Here is a 20,292-nt window from a genome sequence, read left to right as displayed (position 1 = left end):
AGCATGAATGTCGAATATCATGTAAATGCAGTTTTCTTGCATTACACTCCTTGATAGTTATCAGCACATTGGTGTTGATATAAACTATATTCTATATATAGATAGAAAAAATATTTCGAGTACTCGTTCAGCTTTACATATTCGACAAGTAAAAACTCTACTCATATTGCAATTTGTTTGTTCAATGTGCCTTTGCCTGCTGTGAGCAAAAATTAAATTGCTTCTCTCGCCGTTACAACTCAATGCATTGGTTGCCGCTGTGGATGCATGATGTTGTTTACTCTTAAACGCATACATCAGGTCTTTAGTGACCTGGGACCTCATTCCACCCACTATACCTCATCCATTTTTACACCTCTTTAGTATCCCTCAATCTCTCTCTAATAAATAGTGTTATTTTTATGATTATTTCATATCAAAATCTCAATTATAACTTGAAAATTAAGATTTTGTGTATTACGAAAAATATATTTGGTGTATATTTAGGTTTATTTACTCATACATATAATATCATATATATATATATATATATATATATACATTTTTTGGATTTGGGGAGGTAGTTAAATAAGATTTTTGGATCACTTCGTTATTTTAATGCTTTTTTCATTTAGTTTAAAGTGCAATTTGAATTTAGAAATGTCTTTTGTTAAGTTTTTTGTGTTTCAATAAGAGAATAAAAATTATTAAAGCAAAATCAATAAAGCAAAAAAATTAATCGACCCTCGGCAGGTAGGTTGACGATGTAATCGGATATTGCGATGTTTTTTTTTAAGCAATTATCACTAAAATATTTTTTTTTTTACATATCGCCCAGCCCTAATGCACATTCGAGTGTTAAAATTGTGCATTAAAATTTTGGGTATGTGCCAAGAACTGCCGATGACTTTAGATCGATCGCATTCTTGCGCTAAGAAAAGGCTAGACACAGCGCAACAAATACACTTTAACAGAAAGCAGGTGTCTCAAGATGCTTTTTAAAGTTCTTTTTAATTAGACACAGCATTTAAAAAAAACAGCGCCCCTGCACAAGACGCTGAATAAACAAAAACAAAGCGAAACAGTGACGTTCGTCTAGTGCGCGTTTACAAAGAAAAACAAATGGATGGTTGCAAAAGCGCTCAGTGTGAACAGCCCCTTACAGTTGGTGGAGGTACTTGGCCGTTGCGTCTTGCTCTCTTATAAGCATTTCTCAAATTAAGCAATTAGTTTTATAAACGCTTCTTCAGGAAAGGAGTTCAACTTGGAAATGTGTGTCTCGAGATCCTCGTGTTCGGTTCCAGTCTGTTGGGTTTCATCTGTTTGAACAGCCCCTGGCCTGGGCTCGTTGTCTGAGCTGCTTCACCATCGATTTCGGCCGAATACCTGCTATAGCTTGTGTATGGGGTAGTATACTGTGGCATCAGTGCAAGTGCAACACCATGTGAACTGCCTATTGAAGCGTTTACCCCCCTCATTTTACTTTTGACTGAACATACTAACTGACTAAAACGTTTTATTTATTTATTTTATGCACATTAGTTGAAAATGAAATGCTCTTTTTTAACAGCCAAGAATGTTCTTTGCAATAATATAACAGTGCTGTATGGTTTATGTGTTTATTGCGCCCTCTTGTGGACTAAAGAAACAACGTCAGTTTAAGAATCAGCTGACTTTAAAATTCAAATATTATTCAAATTTGGAAAATATTTAAGGTAAAATTTGAATTTAGTTTCCCTGCTCAATTGATAGGCCTAATATCTTATGCCGTATTACGCTATGCCGATAACCAATAGTTCCAAAAAAATATCTGCACAGTTAATCTGTAAAACTGATATATCAGTCTACCTCTTGTACACTTACATATGATACATGTTATTTTTACTCAATGTGCCGCTGTTTCAGTATTTCACTTAGTTAACATTTGACTTGCTATTCGACATAGAAGCAACGTGGAAGTAAACTATAGCAAGTTTAACACTTGAACAGAATGATATGACTATTGCCATTTGGGTGTACTACTGAAATTATGTTAGTTGTGCAAATATTTATACTCAATAAGTGCCTGAGAAAATACTTATGTGTAGCTTATGTGTAGATTATGTGTTATGTGTAGCTCAATATGTGACAGCCAGTTGCGTTTCAGTGTGAAAGTAATGAATCCTGTTCTAGATTTGTTGTATTATCTATTTGATATATGAAAAATAAAACAAAATATATTTTATTTTTATTACTTTCTAACTGTCTTGAAAATATTTTGAAAATTTGACACTCTCTGGGCATTTTGTAGATCCATTTTGATAGATATATACGTGCTGGGTCTCTTAAGACCAGAATGTGCAAGAGTGTTTGGTGAAATTCCCATGCATTTAAGGGTTAAAAGAATAGTTGACCCAAAAAGAACATTAAAATTATTTGAAGAGATCACATTATAGATAGATAGATAGATAGATAGACAGACAGACAGACAGACAGATAGATAGATAGATAGAAAAGACAGATAGATAGATAGATAGATAGATAAGACAGATAGATAGATAGATAGAAAAGACAGACAGACAGACAGACAGATAGATAGAAAAGACAGACAGATAGATAGATAGGTAGATGGATATATCTTTTTATCTTTGTATAATAAAAGGTGTGGTGGGGTATTGACGTGTTTAAGAGAGCGTCTGATATGACAGTGAAATGATGTTGTGCTCTTCATACGGATGAGTCATACTGTTGCGCAGGGCCTGTTGTGCTCTTCCTATCATTTGTAGGCACTTGAGTCCTGTTAAGAGACTGCTGTCGGCCTCGCTCTGTCTCTGTGACGTTAGGAGTATATGCAGATGAAGGCCACAAAATGTCAGAGGATGAGCAAATGCATGATGTGTAAATGCTGCTGACGCTTTTAATGCGATATACTGATGTCTGCATTCTCATCAGGGATATATTTTCAGGCATAAATAAGCATCAGTCAGAAATGTGTGGGATAGACATGAATGACATGAATTCATTTGCATCAGAGCAGAAAAACGGTACTTAAAAATGGTAGCGGAAAGTGTCTAAAATCAAGAGAAAGAAAATGTGAGATGAAATAATGCTATATTATTTAAATAAAAAACACATTTTTACACTATGGTAGTAATTCTTGTACTGTTTTTAAATTATGTTGATTTTAAATTAATAAAAAAATTTAAAAAATACTCCTGTCCAGACATATTTTTTGTTTGTTTTATTATTATGTATTTGTGACTGTATTGTTTTTTTTTATTCTCCCCTTTTCTCCCCAATTTGGAATGCCCAATTCCCAATGTGCTCTTAAGTCCTTGTGGTGGCGTAGTGACTCGCCTCAATCCGGGTGGCGGAGGACAAATCTCAGTTGCCTCCGCGTCTGAGACTGTCAATCCGCGCATCTTATCACGTGGCTCGTTGAGCGCATTACTGCGGAGACCTAGCGCGTGTTGAGGCTTCACGCTGTTCTCCGCGGCATCCACGCACAACTCACCACGCACCCCACTGAGAGCGAGAAGCACATTATAGCAACCACGAGGAGGTTTACCTATTTTACTCTACCCTCCCTAGCAACCGGGCCAATTTGGTTGCTTAGGAGACATGGCTAGAGTCACTCAGCACGCCCTGGATTTGAACTCGCGACTCCAGGGGTGGTAGTCAGCGTCAATATTCGCTGAGCTTACCAGGCCCCATCATTGGTGACCGTATTGTGAATTTAAGGATTTGTATTTTCCAGTTCAAAATGTGTTTTTTGTGCCAGCTTTTAGAAATACTAAAAATGTATCCATCTTTTCATATGTACATTACAGTGTTTTGATTTATCCTATTTGAAGTCACAGAAATTTCACCAGTGGGACCGTTTTTCTGTGTGTGTATTTGCTTGGGTATGTGTGAGTTAAAGGCCCTGTTTACGCCTGATATTAAGATTTGTTTCAGGCGATCTGATCACAAGCGTCAGGCGAAACACATCACAGTTTACACCCGGTTGTAATATGCATCTTTTTTGACCACTTGTGTTAGGATTTCGAGGAAATTGGTTGTATGATTTAATGACGACATACATAAATCACTACATCAGTGTATTATCACATGATAATAAAGTGCAAAAAAGTAAAACAAGAAGCTTCTCTTAACATTACTTGCATTTAATCTAAATGCCATATAACCCATTCAAACATATAAGACTTTATGCTTAAATACTTTATGCTGTATGTCTTTTTTATATTTCAAAATAAAACAGTAAGTGGGTTTATATGGTACGTGGGCTTAATTAGGTCACTTCCCCTATATGTTTACTAGTGGTCAACTGATATGGGTTTTTCAATTGCCAATCCTGATAGTGATACCAATGTCTGGAGAGCAGGATGGCCAATACCGATATCTAGAGAGCAGGATGGCCGATACGATACCGATATCTAAAGAGCAGGATGGCCGATACGATATCTAGAGAGCACGACGGCCGACACAATATCTAGAGAGCTGGTTGGCCGATACGATACCGATATCTAAAGAGCAGGATGGCCGATACGATATCTAGAGAGCAGGATGGCCGTTACCGATATCTAGAGAGCAAGACGGCCGACACAATATCTAGAGAGCTGGATGGCCGATACGATACCGATATCTAAAGAGCAGGATGGCCGATACGATATCTAGAGAGCAGGATGGCCGTTACCGATATCTAGAGAGCAAGACGGCCGACACAATATCTAGAGAGCTGGATAGCCGATACCGATATCTAGAGAGCATGATGGCCGATACTATATCTAGAGAACAGGACGGCCGATATGATGGCGTTATCTAGAGAGCAGGATGGCCGATACCGATTGTGACAAGGAGGAGGGCGGGGCCGGGCCGTGAGTGTGCTCGCCCAGCCCCCAATCGGGCTAATCAGCCGAGGAGAGGGATAAAGATGAGCCGGATGCAGCAGTTCGGGAGAGAGAGAGCCACACGCAGCTGCCGTGTGTGTGTTTATGTTTGTGTCTTTTTGTTTAAGTTTTCATTAAATATTACTTTGATGGTTTGTCCAGTTCCCGCCTCCTCCTTGCCCATCCTTTATACTGTTACAAAAGTTGACACTCTTGTTAATTTGCCAAGTGAACACGGTTATCGGCTGATCCTGATAATCGCAAAATGGCCAAATATCTGCCAATATATCGGTCTGTCACTAATGTTGACCCTTTCAACCTTATAGCACTAGATTTACAAAATACAGCTATCAAATCCAAGCGGCTGTGTATTACAGTGGTTTTACCCTGGTAAAAGTGTCTTGGTAGGCACAACAAAACACTGTATTTGCAATATGACAAAAGATGCAAATGTTTGAAAAATAATGACATTTATTTATAGTAATTCTCATTCTGCTGCCAAGCAATATAGTTTATTAAACTAACTGTAGGTGATATTGTAGACATGTAGACTCATTAATATAGGATGCAACTGATGTGCGCTCACAGGTATGTGTGTATATAATTATTATTTAAACTAGGGCTTTCGATTTAATTTATTTCAGTGCGCTGATTTATATAAAAAATAATGCACTAAAAAAATTCATGTAATTAATCATGACCCTGGACCGTAATATGGAATATTTCAAACTACGGAGCAGTTGTATCACCTGTTTTCAACGGGGGGCAGTAAGCAAAACTCCAGCAGTATAGGCAATGCACAGCTGTAGTGTTACTGTATATCATTGAATTTGCTGAATTTCATTTGAATTTTTTATGAAGGAAAAACCATGTCTTCAATTCTCTGTCTCAAGTGAAGTCCTGCCCACTGATACAAATGCACATGGATGTTGAGAAATATACAGGATATAGCAAAATGTCCATTGACTGACACTTTATATCATCGCTACGATATTGTCATATTGCCCTGGCCTACACTATCAACAGCACAATATGAAAACACGTTTTTGCTTTCTTAACTTGACACCGCCAGCTAAAAACGCTCTTTATGAAGCGACGCAACCAAAGTGAGATGGTCCAAATCCATCAGTCTGACCCATGTGTACACTGACCTGTCTTTTGACAAGCCCTTATAATCAATCTATCTCGGACAGTTTGACTAATTTAATTGCAAAATGGATTACTGTGAACTGTAGGCCATTAATAAACTTATGTTCAGTAATATGGAAATAAACAATATATTGACTTCTAAAGCCACTTTTTGTATTGTCTTATTAATGCTTTACTTGTCTGCCACAATCCAAATTATTATTTTTATAGTATATATTATATTTATAATAATACTACAAATAATTATGTATTGAATGATTGTTATTTGAAGGGCTTTTTCAGCACATATTTATATTTGCTATTAATTGAGATTAAATCAATAAATCAATCGGCATATCGTGTTTTTAATTTGATTAAACATTTTCATTGATTTGACAACCCTAATTTAAACAATTATTTGTATCGTTCGTCCTTGGTTTGAGCATTGATTGTGACATATAGATCTGTGAAGTATGACTGTGGTTTGCATTGAATCTATTGAGAGCTCATATTCCTGCTCTGGCTCAACACAAGGTTAAGTATCATCAACACACAAGAGTGCCTGTTTTTCCAGACCTTGCAACTTCAACCTCCACTCTGATGCATCAGCACATTTAAGAGGCAGAAAATACAGGTTGCGTTCAACGCGTCAGAATGCACTAACCAGGGAACACATGCAGTCTTTCTCTCGTTTATTCTGTGTGCTTATCAGCATATGCCCCTGTTTTCACTGCAACTCCTACACAGGCCAGGAGCAGGTGCAGCTGAATCTTTGAGCGTTCTCCACATTTCTGCATTTACATTTATTCATTTAGCTGACACTTTTATTCATGTTCGTCACCATTTTATTTAATTGGAAAAGAGACGCTCAGATATGGGGTGTTCTTGCAGGCGACATTTGTGATAATAGCCATTGAAACAAGTAGGTCTTTTCTCGGTAGTAAGCCAGGCTTAAGAGACTTCAAGCTAGTCTTTCTTTCTTATTAATCTCAGACGTGTCAGAACTAGCTGTATGTTTGCGTGATTATTGCTGTTGAGTCTAATACATACGGTATTAATGCATCTAAAAGCATGTTCACATGTTTGTAAGAGGGAGTGACATTGTATGTTCATTATATTGCATTGTTTATTTAACACTTTTGTTGCTAAACAGATTATTAGGGATGAGCATTTTCAAGTAATTTTGTAGTCGAATACTCTAACCCACCAAAAACTAGTAATCGACTACTCGTAAATTAAAATGTACGTTAAAAATACAACGTACTTAAAATTTATATTTTGTTTTATTCACAAATGTTACCAAAATTGGTTTCAAAATAAGATAAATTCAACAAACGATGCTTTTTTAAGGGGGAAAAAAATGAGAAGTACTATATGCTTTAATAAAAATGGAATAATAAAAAATAAAAAATAACAATTGCACTCTTCCGGAGCTTACAAAGAAACCAATGCTGATGGCATTAGGGTAACGCACAGATAAAAACTCCAAAAGAGTCCATTTTTATAATTTTAGAAAAATGATTATTCTTCTAAGTGTTATTAATAAGTATTAATAAGTTATTAATAACTGTTAATATTAAGAAAAAGAAGTGGTGAAAGTTGGCTTTTTATTAAATGCGCTCAGTGTTCAGAGATTTATTGCACATACACACATACTGGTCTGATAAGCTTCAGAGTTTCACGTACCACTTTGCATTAATTACCGATTAATCGGCCGATTTATATGGCCATTGTGCGATTATCGGCACTGGCTGATAACCGTGTGTCCTTTGTAATATTAACAGCATTAGCTGCAAGATATTTTTTATAAGTAAGCAAAATGGATAATATAATTAAAAATATATACCCAAATGAATTGGAATCTAATCGAGAGCTTATGAATCTGAAAAGATTGATACCGTGATGTATCGCGTTTCCTATTGTATCGTAATGTGGCTGGCGATACAGAGACCTAATATAGTGACACGTACTGTATATAGAAATAAACAGCAAGGTTTACCTAGATAGCCAACTAAAAGATTTTAAATCATGTACAATAGCATGCAGGGACTTCCTTAAACGTTAAGTGATGACGCAAACAAATCATTGAATTGGTTGAACCAATCATTGGAATCATTGTACTATTGCACCTACAGTATTTCCTGATTAGCTCGAAAGCATTTTTATTATTGAGGTTTAATCAAAGATGCTATTTAAGCAAATCTTAAGTCTAAGTCTTACCACTCTCATATTCTTGTTCTTTATAAAACTTAACGTCCAAATAAAAAAATAAAAAAAAATGCTATAAAATAATTGCGAAATGTTTCAAACAGAACAACAAAATAACATCAAATCATATCGTCTTCTAATTTGTATGTTTTTAAAGCCGCAAGTCCATGAAAAGACATAACATTTTTCACTTACATCAAAACATCTTGATAGAGCTTAGCAAATGAGACAATAACACTTAAAAATAAACTTTTTAAAGCTTATTTAAATAATTCATGGTTTGAATGTGTAAGACTATAGGACTCTATAACATTACTGCAGACCATTAAGTAAGCATATTAGATGGATGTAAGATATACTTACTGATCTGTGCGGTAGTAATATTAACTAAACCAGCATCAGGCAGTACTTCTGCATGAGTCTGTCTCAGCTCATTATTTGTAATAGCCTTTTCCGCAACAGTGAAACCCAATTTGCCAGAGCATTGATCTGGTATCAACCGCATCAGCCAGATCCTGCATTGAGCCTAATAAACTCTCACTTCTCGCGCCTGCAAATAAATATCACAAAACTAACTCCAAACATTTCTGCGCCCAAAACTGAAAGAATATCAAAAAGACATCTAGGCTGTCAGTTTAAATTTACAAGCGATAAATAATTAAATATAAATACAGACATAAATTATGTTGATATGGTATGATCGAGACAGGTTGATTGGCTTAATTTATAGGCTAGTAGGCTGGGTAATACTAATGAATTAGTATAAAATTTCAATTCCTAAATTGGCTTAAATTCTACACTATAAGTTAATCACAGAGCCCCTCATTCTACAGCAGGAAGTAGTGTCGGTGAGCAGCACTCAAGGTTGTGTAGGTCATATTCTATATGATGAGTGCGGACTCGTGTTTGGTGGGAAATGGAGCTGGGTGACATGGATCAGAAATCTGGAAGAGAATCTGGTAAGGCTCGCTCAGTCATGAAGGATGTCTGAAGTCTTCATGCACTTCTCGTCCACCTTTATGACCGTCAACCTTCTTGGTTTTGGTTGCATGTTCTTTCACTTAGTTGGGCTTTCTTTGACTGCTCGAGCAAGCACATTGGCAGTCATTAATGCCTGTGGAAAGCCAGGCACCCATAACGTGCTATGGGCACAAGACACCCTCTTGGTGTCAGGACTCAATCATGCGTCCATTTCTAAGTTGGGCTTGTGGGATACGGAGAGCCTTAAAGATACTGTCAGCGACAATTTTAGCTAAACTAGGCTCAATGAAGTGCTGCCAAAGGTGTTATTTTACCCCTGATGCTCTTCACAAACATAAACTGACAGATGTATTTTTCAGGCTGATGGCCAGACAGCTAGGGCATGACCACATTTCTCTGTTCCTTTTGAGTATACACTCTGGAAGGTTCAATTGACATTGATACTAACCTTGTTTTTTGGTTAGGATAGCTTCAAATATTTTAAGCGTTTGTGTGTGTAAAATTAGACAAACTTAGTGTTGATATTTTATTAAGCTGTGAAGACTTTGCTGAGCCATCGACACTTCTTGGGCGTTTTGAGTGCCACCCTCATCAGCAGTAATGCCCGGCACTGGAATAGAGGCCCATTGAGACAGAAATGCAAATGGGTGTTTGGGTGGTGGACACAACTATGGCTCAATTCTCCATCTACTCTGAAAGTGGCCCCTGTGTTTGTCTCCCATCCACAAGCACAGTTGGATAACTTAAGACTGGAAGCCTGGAACATCAAGGAAACAAAAGTAGAGTAGAGGAGCGAGGCTGTGGATGCAACCCAGTTATTTTGCGATAGTTTAAGGAAGCACTTTAATAAAGTGTAACAGTGCACATTCAATTCTTCCCATAGGGATTTCATAAAATCCTTCATAAAAGAGTTCAAAATCAACCAGCTTTTTCTTTGATTTGACATAAAATGATAAAGGTACAAGCCAGTCCCATGAAGCTTTGGGAATGATGTAACTGAATTAAAAAATTATGGAAAAATATAAAACTATTCATTGAAAGTTGATTATAATTATGGAAAAAAATTAAATTAAATTGTACTGCAAAACATTCAGATATATATACAAGTAGTTTGAGAGTGTAGGAAGACCGACTTGATTGGATCAATCACAGTGCATCATGGAAGTGGGCGGTCGCTGCAGAGCTCTTTTGTTGCGGTTTGTTTTCCACGATTCTCTGATTGGTGGATCGTTTATCTTCGGGATCGTGGGTAGTGTAGTTTTTCACCAGAAAATTTGCTATTAAACACGATTATTTAAAAATGAACTTGAAATAACGCTGACTGTTGGCTTCAACAGAAGCATATACCATTGATTAACCACGTCAGAGCTCACGGTAGGTCTGTCTTAAAAGGTTTATAAATTATTGTTAAAAATCAATTACCCAATGGAGAGAAAGAATGGATTTTTTACTCCCGGAAGCAGACTGTTGCACTCAATTGTGTGATTGGTCAAATAATAGAGAATGACGGGGGCCTGGGGTAGCTCAGTGGTAAAATACGCTGGCTACCACCCCTGGAGTTCGCTAGTTCGAATCCCAGGGCGTGCTGAGTGACTCCAGCCAGGTCTCCTAAGCAACCAAATTGTCCCGGTTGCTAGGGAGGGTAGAGTCACATGGGGTAACCTCCTCGTGGTCGCTATAATGTGGTTTGTTCTCGGTGGGGCGCATGGTGAATTGAGCGTGGTTGCTGCGGTGGATGGCGTGAAGCCTCCACACGCGCTATGTCTCCGTGGCAACACGCTCAACAAGCCACGTGATAAGATGCGGGGGTTGACTGTCTCAGACGCGGAGGCAACTGGGATTCATCCTCCGCCACCCGGACTGAGGCGAATCACTATGCGACCACGAGGACTTAGAGCGCATCGGGAATTGGGCATTCCAAATTGGGAGAAAAAGGGAAAAAATCCCAAAAAATAAAATAAAAAAAATAATAGAGAATGACGAAGGATAATTAAGGTTCCTCATAAATGAATTCTTGAAAAGATGACAGAAAAGACGTTCCTGGGAATTTATTCCATCTGGACGAATAACAGTGAGGATGTTCTGGGTTTTCATTCTGCAGGGAAAATCTGTGTAAATCTATTAATAGAGTTTGAAAGAAATTAATCACACCTTCATAATGGAGCCAACTTCTTCTTGACCTTAGATATTCCCTAATTAACATGGTCACCTAAACGCTAATTTTCTTGAAAATAAGTTGTTTCAATGGCTGCATACTGGGAATTACTTGGCTTGAGTCGGAGGCAAAAGTATTAAATGGGTTAAGTGGTTATAATCCTAATCTCGCCTTGAAATTAGTAACATTGTTCCCAATCCGCATTGGGATTGATTAGAGGAGACTATATGGATGCTTAGTTTCAAATTATTCAGGAGTTGTTATGACTGCAGTTCGAAAAGGACGAGTGCTTTTAGGGGTTTAAAGAGGTTGTTCACAGTAAGTGGAGTTAATTTGTCTAAAAGCTTTTTGGTTACCTGATACCATAGTGGTGCTCACAAATGATTTCTAGCGAAAGACTTCACCAAATGCACTAAATTTAGTGCAGTGACGTTGGATTTTTGAGTGTGGTGGTAACACGTGCACTCTTCACAAGTTGGAGCTGTGGTGCTCGTTTGAGTGACGTAGGCTTAAATCTAGACTGCGATATGTCCCGACCCCATTTCCTGTTTTCCCCCAATAATTACCTGACCCCTCTTCTTTGTACAATCTAATAAAGAGCCAAAAGGCACAATATACTAATGAAGTTTTACTCATTAATGAAGTCCTTGTCACTTACAAAATATAAAACGTAAAAAAAAAAAAAAAAGCAAGTCAAAAGAATGCCTAGACTTTTCTCAGATTAATTTTAATTAAACATGAAAGTGTGTTTGCAACTCATTTTACTCACGTAATGTGACATATTTCAGAATAAAACAGGATATTCAATCAGAAAAACAATGTGGGGTGGGACTTGATTTTATCCAGTGATAATCAATAAAAAAGTAAAAAAATACTCTCAAAATGACAGGTGGTTAAAGGGGAGGGGCTAAAAGTAAGAGGGCTTGATGACATCAGCCAAAAAGGAAAGTCCTTTCAGAGGCGGAGCAAGCCATTAAGTTTGGACTTTTTTCCTTTGGAATAATGTGCACGTAAGAATTAGAAACCTGTATTTATTTTGATTTCATGTTGACTTTAAAGTGACATCTGCTTGCGCAGTTGACGGAAATGTTGTCGAAGTTGTTTGAATGTGGCTGGTATGCCCACATACAGGTATGGATCAGTCCAACGAAAGTTCCAACATGATGTGAAGGACACTCAAGTCATAAGATTTTGTTCGTCAGCATTCCCAAGAGCTCATCCTTTTAAGCCTCTTTAAAGTTGCTCTCTCTCTCTCTCTCTCTGTGGCATACCCTTGTTGTAATCAGGCCTATTTATTTAAGTGCCATGCGGTAGAGCGGAAAGCCAGCGTTACCCACTGTACTTTCAATCAATGCTGGAAAAGCCTCTCTCTGGCTAGACCACTCACGTTCATGAGTCGCTTGATTGTACGACAATGTCATTGAGAAGGGTACACTACCTTTCATCTCAAGATTTGCTTGTTTTTCAGTTCAGAGAGATTGTATTACGTTATCATGTGCCAACAATTTCATGTGGTCTTGCCTAGTAGCCCCCTAAACTCAATGGATTTTGACAGTTTTTGCAAACAAACCTTGTGGCCATGACTTGCGCTCTTTTCCTTGTACCTTGTTAATGGTAAATGAGAAGTGTTTTGCAGGAGCACAGCTCATGAGACTTTTGGAACCTTGAAGGCCATTTGTCATTTTAGGCATTTAAAACCACAATGATTCATACTGTTTGCTAACAGTTATAGACCCAGAGGGTAGGCAGTATTATATTTGTGCTCTGCATTAGAAAAATAACCATCTGGAATAGCTTTGAGATCTCTGTCGCATAACTGACAGAAATTGCGCCCATAGTTGTTTAAACACAACCTGGATTTCTATTTTCATGTACAGTCTTTGAAAAGTGGAAATGGTAACTGGTTTATGTATTGAAAATTTGTTTTAAAGACTCGTACAAAGTACATTTCTGTCCTCACTGAATTGCACACTTCACGAAGCAACACAATTAGGCAACATACAGCAATGTGGAGCACAATTTTGAACTAACGAGATGTAATAGAAACCAAGAGCCCAACAAAAGTATCCATCTCATCGCCATGACCAGAAGTTGTTAATTTTGATAATTGGTGATTTGAGACAACATTGGCAAAAGTGACTATTTGCAATGCAAATTTAAAGCGACCAGACTGTGTTAATTTCTAAAGAGATTTGGCGAAATGAGACGACATTGGCCATTGGCAAGGAAAAGTTGAAGCTACCGGAAGTCTTTAATTTCTAAAGAGGTTTGGCGATTTGAGACTACAGTAGTTGACAATAATGGTTGTTGGCAATGCAAAGTAGAAACAACCAAAAATAATTAATTTCTACAGAGATTTGCCAATTTGAGACAACATTGGCGATAATGACCGTTGGCCATGCAAAGTTGAAGCAACCAGAAGTTGTTAATTTCTAAAGAGATATGGTGATTTGAGACAACATGGGTGACAATAACTGTTGTTAATGCAGAGTTGAGTGTTTTGAGTTATCAAAGTGACCATAAGGTGTTAATTTCTAAAGAGATTTGGCAATCTGAGACAACATTGGCAACAGTGACCGTTGACAATACTGCAAAGTTGAGCAAAGTTTAACACTATGTAAATGTGCAACAAGTGATGCTGTAGCTACCAATAGGAGTGCAGACAGTGAAGTAAACGTGGTACGTCTCCTGATACAGTTGGATACTGCTGTCGCTTAGGGAGGTGTACTAGTGGTAAACAGTACTGCAACTTGGCAACCTCCAGCTATTCAAACGCTTTCAGTGTGAACACACCTCTATTGTGTAATTGCCTATCCAGAACTTGATTCAGTTCAAATTCAGGTTAATTTCAGATGAGGCGTTCGTAAACCACTCTTTTCTTTTAAGACAGGCAAATGCAGCAAATAAATTTGATCAATCATCAACCAAGACTGAAAGTAATAACCTGATGTACAGTATATCAGCATGTTTTGAACTGCTTCCCATGGGCTGCACTCAACAAGCAGATATTGTGGAAGCCTAACATGAACCATGCACCTCTTTTTGAGTGTTACTCCAACTCTTTTCCTCCTCCTGTAATGGCCGAGATGATTATCGCATCTCAGATTTCTAAATCTGGTGCCTCTGCAATTGCAGTAATGCTTTATTGTGTAGCATGACAAGCATTGGCCATTTGATACAGCCTATTGGCAGAGAATCCTGTGGCGTTCAGCTGTAAAAATAGACCATCCCACCCTTATTATTGAATCAGCAGTCTCCTCTCAATCATGGTACACTGTGTTTCTGCAAATCAAACGTCTCATACATATTCCAGTAGAACTGGTTGCACAGCCCTGAAAATCCCGATACCTCAACTCAGTACCGGTGGATGTCCTCTATCGAGTGTCTTTCACTTTTACTTGCCATCCATCAATTCGTCAGCGGCGGTGAGAGTTCATCCTTTGGCCCAGACTGATTGGCTTTGACACCTCTCAGCTTTTGGTTGGAAGCACCAGAGTTATTCCAGCAGGGATATTGATAGCTGCTCCGCACCGGCACCCTGATCCTGCGGATAACAGCGCTGCATATTTGGGAATTTGAAGGTCTTAAGTGTCTAGACCTATCTTCAGCTCAGTCTGTATTTGATTATGTATCTATAATGATTTGTAATTAGAATCATACAGTTGACTCAACCAAGAATTGAGCCTGGTAGGCCAGTAGTTTGGTCAAATCAAACTTGTTCTTTTAAAACACAATCCCAGACACTGGGATGAGTTTATCTCGACATTTCTGCAACAGTGATTCAACGCTCATGTGAAGAGCAGAGAACGCAATGAGATGATTCAGCATTCTTTAATGGTCTGCTGTTTTGAGATGATTGCAACACTAGGTTTAGATTCACGTTATTTACAGCACATGTTTGGATTGTTCTCTGTTGTAATCTGAGTAGGGGACCTGCTCCCGCTACCTGGACACTTCCCGCCATCTTGCGCTCTTATCCCTGTTGTCATAAACCACTGCAAATGAGCAAGCCTAAAACAATGCAGATGGTACACTTAAGCTTATATAGGTCACATCTCTGCCTTTGAAGTTTGATCCCACTCCTTTAGCAAGGATACGAATTCGGATTAAATCCACAAAAATTTAGCTGTTTTTAAAATGCTTACGTTTTAAATGAATAAACACCAAGAAAATGGTACACATTTTTCTTTATTATAATTCAGGACTATGCAACTACTTCGTTAACATGCAGCTCTATATCCCATTTTTAATATTAATATATTCAAATTTATATATTTGATATACTGTATATTAATAACATATTAATATGAATATTTTAATATAATAATATAAAAGTAAATGTATACTTATATACAGTATATAGCATATACAATGTCCTTCATTAAATATACAGTATATATATATATATATATATATATATATATATATATATATATATATCATATATATATAATTATACATTCATTTTTATATTATATTAAAATATTTATTAAAATACAAGTCTTCAAAAAATTTGCAAAAATGTGTACAATTCTTCAGCTTAAATAGAATAAATTATTTTTTATATTTTTTATATTTTTTATTCAGGAGTGTGCAACTACTGCATTTACATGCATGTCAATATTCTTTTTTTTTTATATGAATATGTTATTATTATGGTGTTTTTACACTTGGGTCCTCTTTAAAAGAACCAAACTCAGACCCCTTTAAGTAGACCAAGAAGTGAACCGAGTGAAAGAGGACCCAGTTCTCTTTGGATTCACACTATTCGTGATCTCTAAAGTGGGCTCAGATCTCTTTTTGATCCACTTGACCCGTTACGGGGTCTCAGTCCATTTTGCATTCACACTGTTGTTTTTGTAGAACCCAGACCACTTTTTAAAAAACAAAATTGATGATAATTATTATTATTATGGCTATATTAAATGTAAGAGTACAATTATCTCTACATATAAACATGTTTAATACTCTTAAAATGAATAATTAGCAATAGTACAGGTGTCTTTGTTCAATAAAACATATTTTATTGATCTTCTGAATCAAAAATATACTGTATTACATAGTGTATATATATACAGTACTGTGCAAAAGTTTTAGGCGCTTGTGAAAAATGTTGCATAGTGAGGATATCTTCAAAAATAATGACATAGATAGTTTTTATTTATCACTTGTTATACAAAGTCCAGTAAACTTAAAAAAGTTAAATCAATATTCAATGTGACCACCTTTACCTTTAAAACAGCCCCAATTCTCCTAGAAACACCTGGACACAGTTTTTCTTGGTTGTTGGCAGATAGGATGTTTCAAGCTTCTTGGAGAATTCACCACAGTTCTTCTATCTATTTAGTCTGTCTCAATTGCTTCTGTCTCTTTATGTAATCTCAGACTGACACGATGTTCAGTGGGGGGCTTTGTGGGGGCTGTGACATCTGTTGCAGGGCTCCCTGTTCTTCTATTCTAATCTTTTCTATTTGCAAAAGAAATGTTTGGGAGTGTAACATTTATATTTCCTATAGACACACTAAAGCTGAAGATATAAATAACCATCTTAAGACAAATGCTTTTGTGAAACATCTTAAGTGCCTAAAGCTTTTGCACAGTACTGTATAACATCTTGTTTTTTTTTATAAATTAAGAGGGAAAAGCAGTGCATTAATTCATTGTATTTTTATAGAAATAATACTGTAAAAATTCAAGAAATGAAATCATGTATTATGGTAGTCATGGGTATGATTAGTCGTATTACCAACAAAAAATACGATTGATCATTGTTTTATATATTGACAGCATTGGGCAACATCCATTAATTGAAAACAATAGTACAATATTCGTGTGGTAATCTCTTATCTGTCACGCACCATTCCAATGCGGTCCAGTTAAACCATCGAGTCCTAAAATGCACAGAACACTGAAGAAAGATTTTTGAGTTTGTTTTATGAGGAGTTTTAACTAGTTTTGATCAGCAACTTGCTCTGTCATGTCCATAGAAACAGAATAAGCAGCTCTCTCCTCTGCGCGTCATCATCACTGGTGTACGGTAACCTGTCAGTGTCAAACATGTTTGGAATTAGGTGAAAGGGGAAATCAAATGAGCCCGGAGCGCTTTGTGTTCACAATGCATGCTATTAGCGAACCGACCCGCAGGCTGCAAGTGAACCGTACTCAGACCACCTCCCAAGATGTTCTTGGTTCGGTTCGCTTTAAAGGGGTCTGAGATCGTTTGGATTGTTCACATATGGGCCAAAAATCCTGCGAACCACGCTCAGACCCCTGAATATTTTTCTCCAAAACACGTTTACCACAATTATTGGCACCCCTAGAAATTCTTATGAGTAAAATATATCTGAAGTATATTCCCATTCATATTTTACATTTTTAGTGCACCTGGGTGACTAGGAACATGAAATTGTTCAGCCATGACTTCCTGTTTCACAGGGGTATTAATTATGAGGTAACACACAAGCCAAATTCCCTTAATCATCAGTCACAGTGGGTTAGACTAAATAATATAGTTCTGATGTGCGGCAAAATGTTGTTGAGCTTCACATAATGGGAAGAGACTATAAGAAAATAGCCAAAGCATTGAAAATGCCCATTTCCACCATCAGGGCAATAATTAACAAGTTCCAATCAACTGGAGATCTTAAGAATCAGTCTGGAAGAGGACGTGTGTCTATATTGTCTCCACGCACAGTGAGGAGGATGGTTCAAGTGGCCAAAGAATCTCCAAGGATCACAGCTGGAGAATAGCACAAATGAGTTGGGTCATGGGGTCATAAAGTCACCAAAACTACAATCAGACATCACCTACATTACCACAAGTTGTTTGGGAGAGTTTTAAGAAAAAAAGCCTCTGCTCTCATCCAACAACAAACTCAAGTGTCTTCAGTTTGCCAGGCACTGCTGGAACTTCATATGGGACCGGGTTTTATGGTCAGATGAAACAAAAATAGAGCTTTCTGGCAGAAAACACCAGAGATGGGTTTGGCGCACACAGAGATGAAGAATGCCCACGGTTAAATGTGGTGGTTGATCTTTAATGTTGTTGGGGCTGTTGTAATATCCATCATTATAATGGAAATTTAGTACATATGTTACTTTTATTATACATTTCCCTTCTATTACTGCTACATGTTTTGTAAGTAGCTGCTTAATACTGTTATTCTGTTAAGTGTGATATTTCTGGTCAAGGTTACTGTGATGATCTCACACCTCCAGTTAGCAGCTGATGCCGTGGAGCGCATGCAGAGCGCCGCAGCATCTGCAGAGGCAGTGATTTTCTCTTGGTGTCTCTACATGTCCGCAGTATGTGCAACCACTGCGTTTTTAACCCCTCCTCTATTGTTTCTCACATCTCAGTATCAGTTCGGCCTCCGTGTGTTACTGATATACTGCAGTGGAGCTTCAAACACACTTGACCTTGTACAGAACATGGGTGACTTCTAACTTTGGCCTCCTTAATTAAAACTGCATAATGATCTGAACAATGTCATGTCAGAGAAACATGACATTGCTCGGCTTGCGTATGTTGGACTTTTATCTGTCATGTAAAATGAATGTGGATAGAAAAGCTCAGATAATTTTCTCTTGGAAGAATTTGATTAGAAATGTTTGCGTTCAAATTGAGATCTCTCCTAAAACTTTAGAGGAGACATATGTGAGATTACGTGGGGTTTTTTCTCAGAAGAAACATCTGTGATAAACAAAAGTCTTGGAGAAATGATTGACAGATTAATGAGATACTGTTTGTGTGTTGTCTCGATGTAGGGTCGGTGTTCAAGAGAGAACTGTAAGTACCTTCATCCACCAGCACATCTGAAGACACAGCTGGAAATCAACGGACGCAACAACCTGATCCAGCAGAAGACCGCAGCAGCGATGTTGGCACAACAGATGCAGTTCATGATCCCTGGCACCACCATGCAACCAGTGGTAAGTGTCTGGGTCTTTCAGACTGGTTGACAATGTATTTTGTTGTGTTTAGATTTTATTTATCTTTGCGTTGAACATCCAAATGCAACTGCGCGCTGAATGTTTTAAGCCAATCAAGTGTGTTTTTTAGTACAGCCTTATTCACTGTTTGTTCATTTTGCAAGTTAACCTCTTTAACTCTGCAGATCTGCCTGCAGGTCCAAAAGGGGGCGCTATGTCTCGAATAAAGTTTACGCTTAAAATGTTTAAGTCTCCGAATACATACTGTAATCCAGGCATATGTGGTATCATTTGAAAGCTTAGAATCTGAACTTTTCATAGATAACATCACTTCTGCATTTATGTTATGCGACTGCATAATTTATTTTGTTGCACTAATACCACAGTTTGAAAGATTTTCAAAGTGAAATGTGATATTTGTAAGACATAAAATACAAATGTCTCTTTTATACTCCGATAACTGCTGCTGTAAGTCCCAAATACCTAAAAACTTTGTATCTCCTTTTACCTTTTGTATCTTAGCTTGCTTGGCTGAATAATCTAATGTTATATCTTAGATATCCAGAACAAAATATGCGGTCCAGCAGGATGCTAAACAAATCACCTGAAGTATTTGTTATTGACTATTGATGATACAATATTATACATCATCAAAAAGGGGAGAATCTCAACTTTCTAATGGCACCTCGATTGAGCTTCTAGTCCACTCAGAGGCCGAGATATTCAATGAAATAATGGGGGTGGTGCTGGGACTAAAAATTAGATTGAATGTCTATGGACGAGCACATTGTGAGGGCTAAAATGTGTTAAGAGTGCCATCAGCATTTTGTGATGGAAGGTGATAGAGGGAAAATTATTTTTTCTAGTACTTGCTGCTGTAGTTTTATAGTTAGCAACATATTTTTTAATGTGTTAGAAATATATTGGTGTTTTTAGAAACTTCGGGCATTTCTACAAAGTATTCAGATAAGTAACAATTACCCAAAAGTCTCGTTGAATATGTTAGTTACAACATATACTATTACATTTTTAAAATCAAAA

The 20,292-nt window shown here is 37.3% G+C and overlaps 1 protein-coding gene across 13 annotated transcripts in view; it reads left to right on the top strand.

Annotated features, from left to right (window-relative positions):
- The window catches only part of LOC127443851 (muscleblind-like protein 2a), a 100,630-nt gene that overhangs the window by 46,670 nt on the left and 33,668 nt on the right, over nt 1-20,292 (top strand). For all 13 annotated transcript variants that reach the window (XM_051702834.1, XM_051702833.1, XM_051702828.1 and 10 more), the window contains exon 3: nt 19,087-19,251. In XM_051702834.1, coding sequence (XP_051558794.1) covers nt 19,087-19,251 — 165 coding nt within the window. The remainder of the gene's footprint in view (nt 1-19,086; nt 19,252-20,292) is intronic.

This window comes from Myxocyprinus asiaticus, chromosome 7 (genome assembly GCF_019703515.2).
Source record: "Myxocyprinus asiaticus isolate MX2 ecotype Aquarium Trade chromosome 7, UBuf_Myxa_2, whole genome shotgun sequence".
NCBI lineage: Eukaryota > Metazoa > Chordata > Actinopteri > Cypriniformes > Catostomidae > Myxocyprinus > Myxocyprinus asiaticus.
The sequence above is the reverse complement of the archived record's forward strand: the minus strand, read 5'-3'. Positions and strand labels throughout refer to the sequence as shown.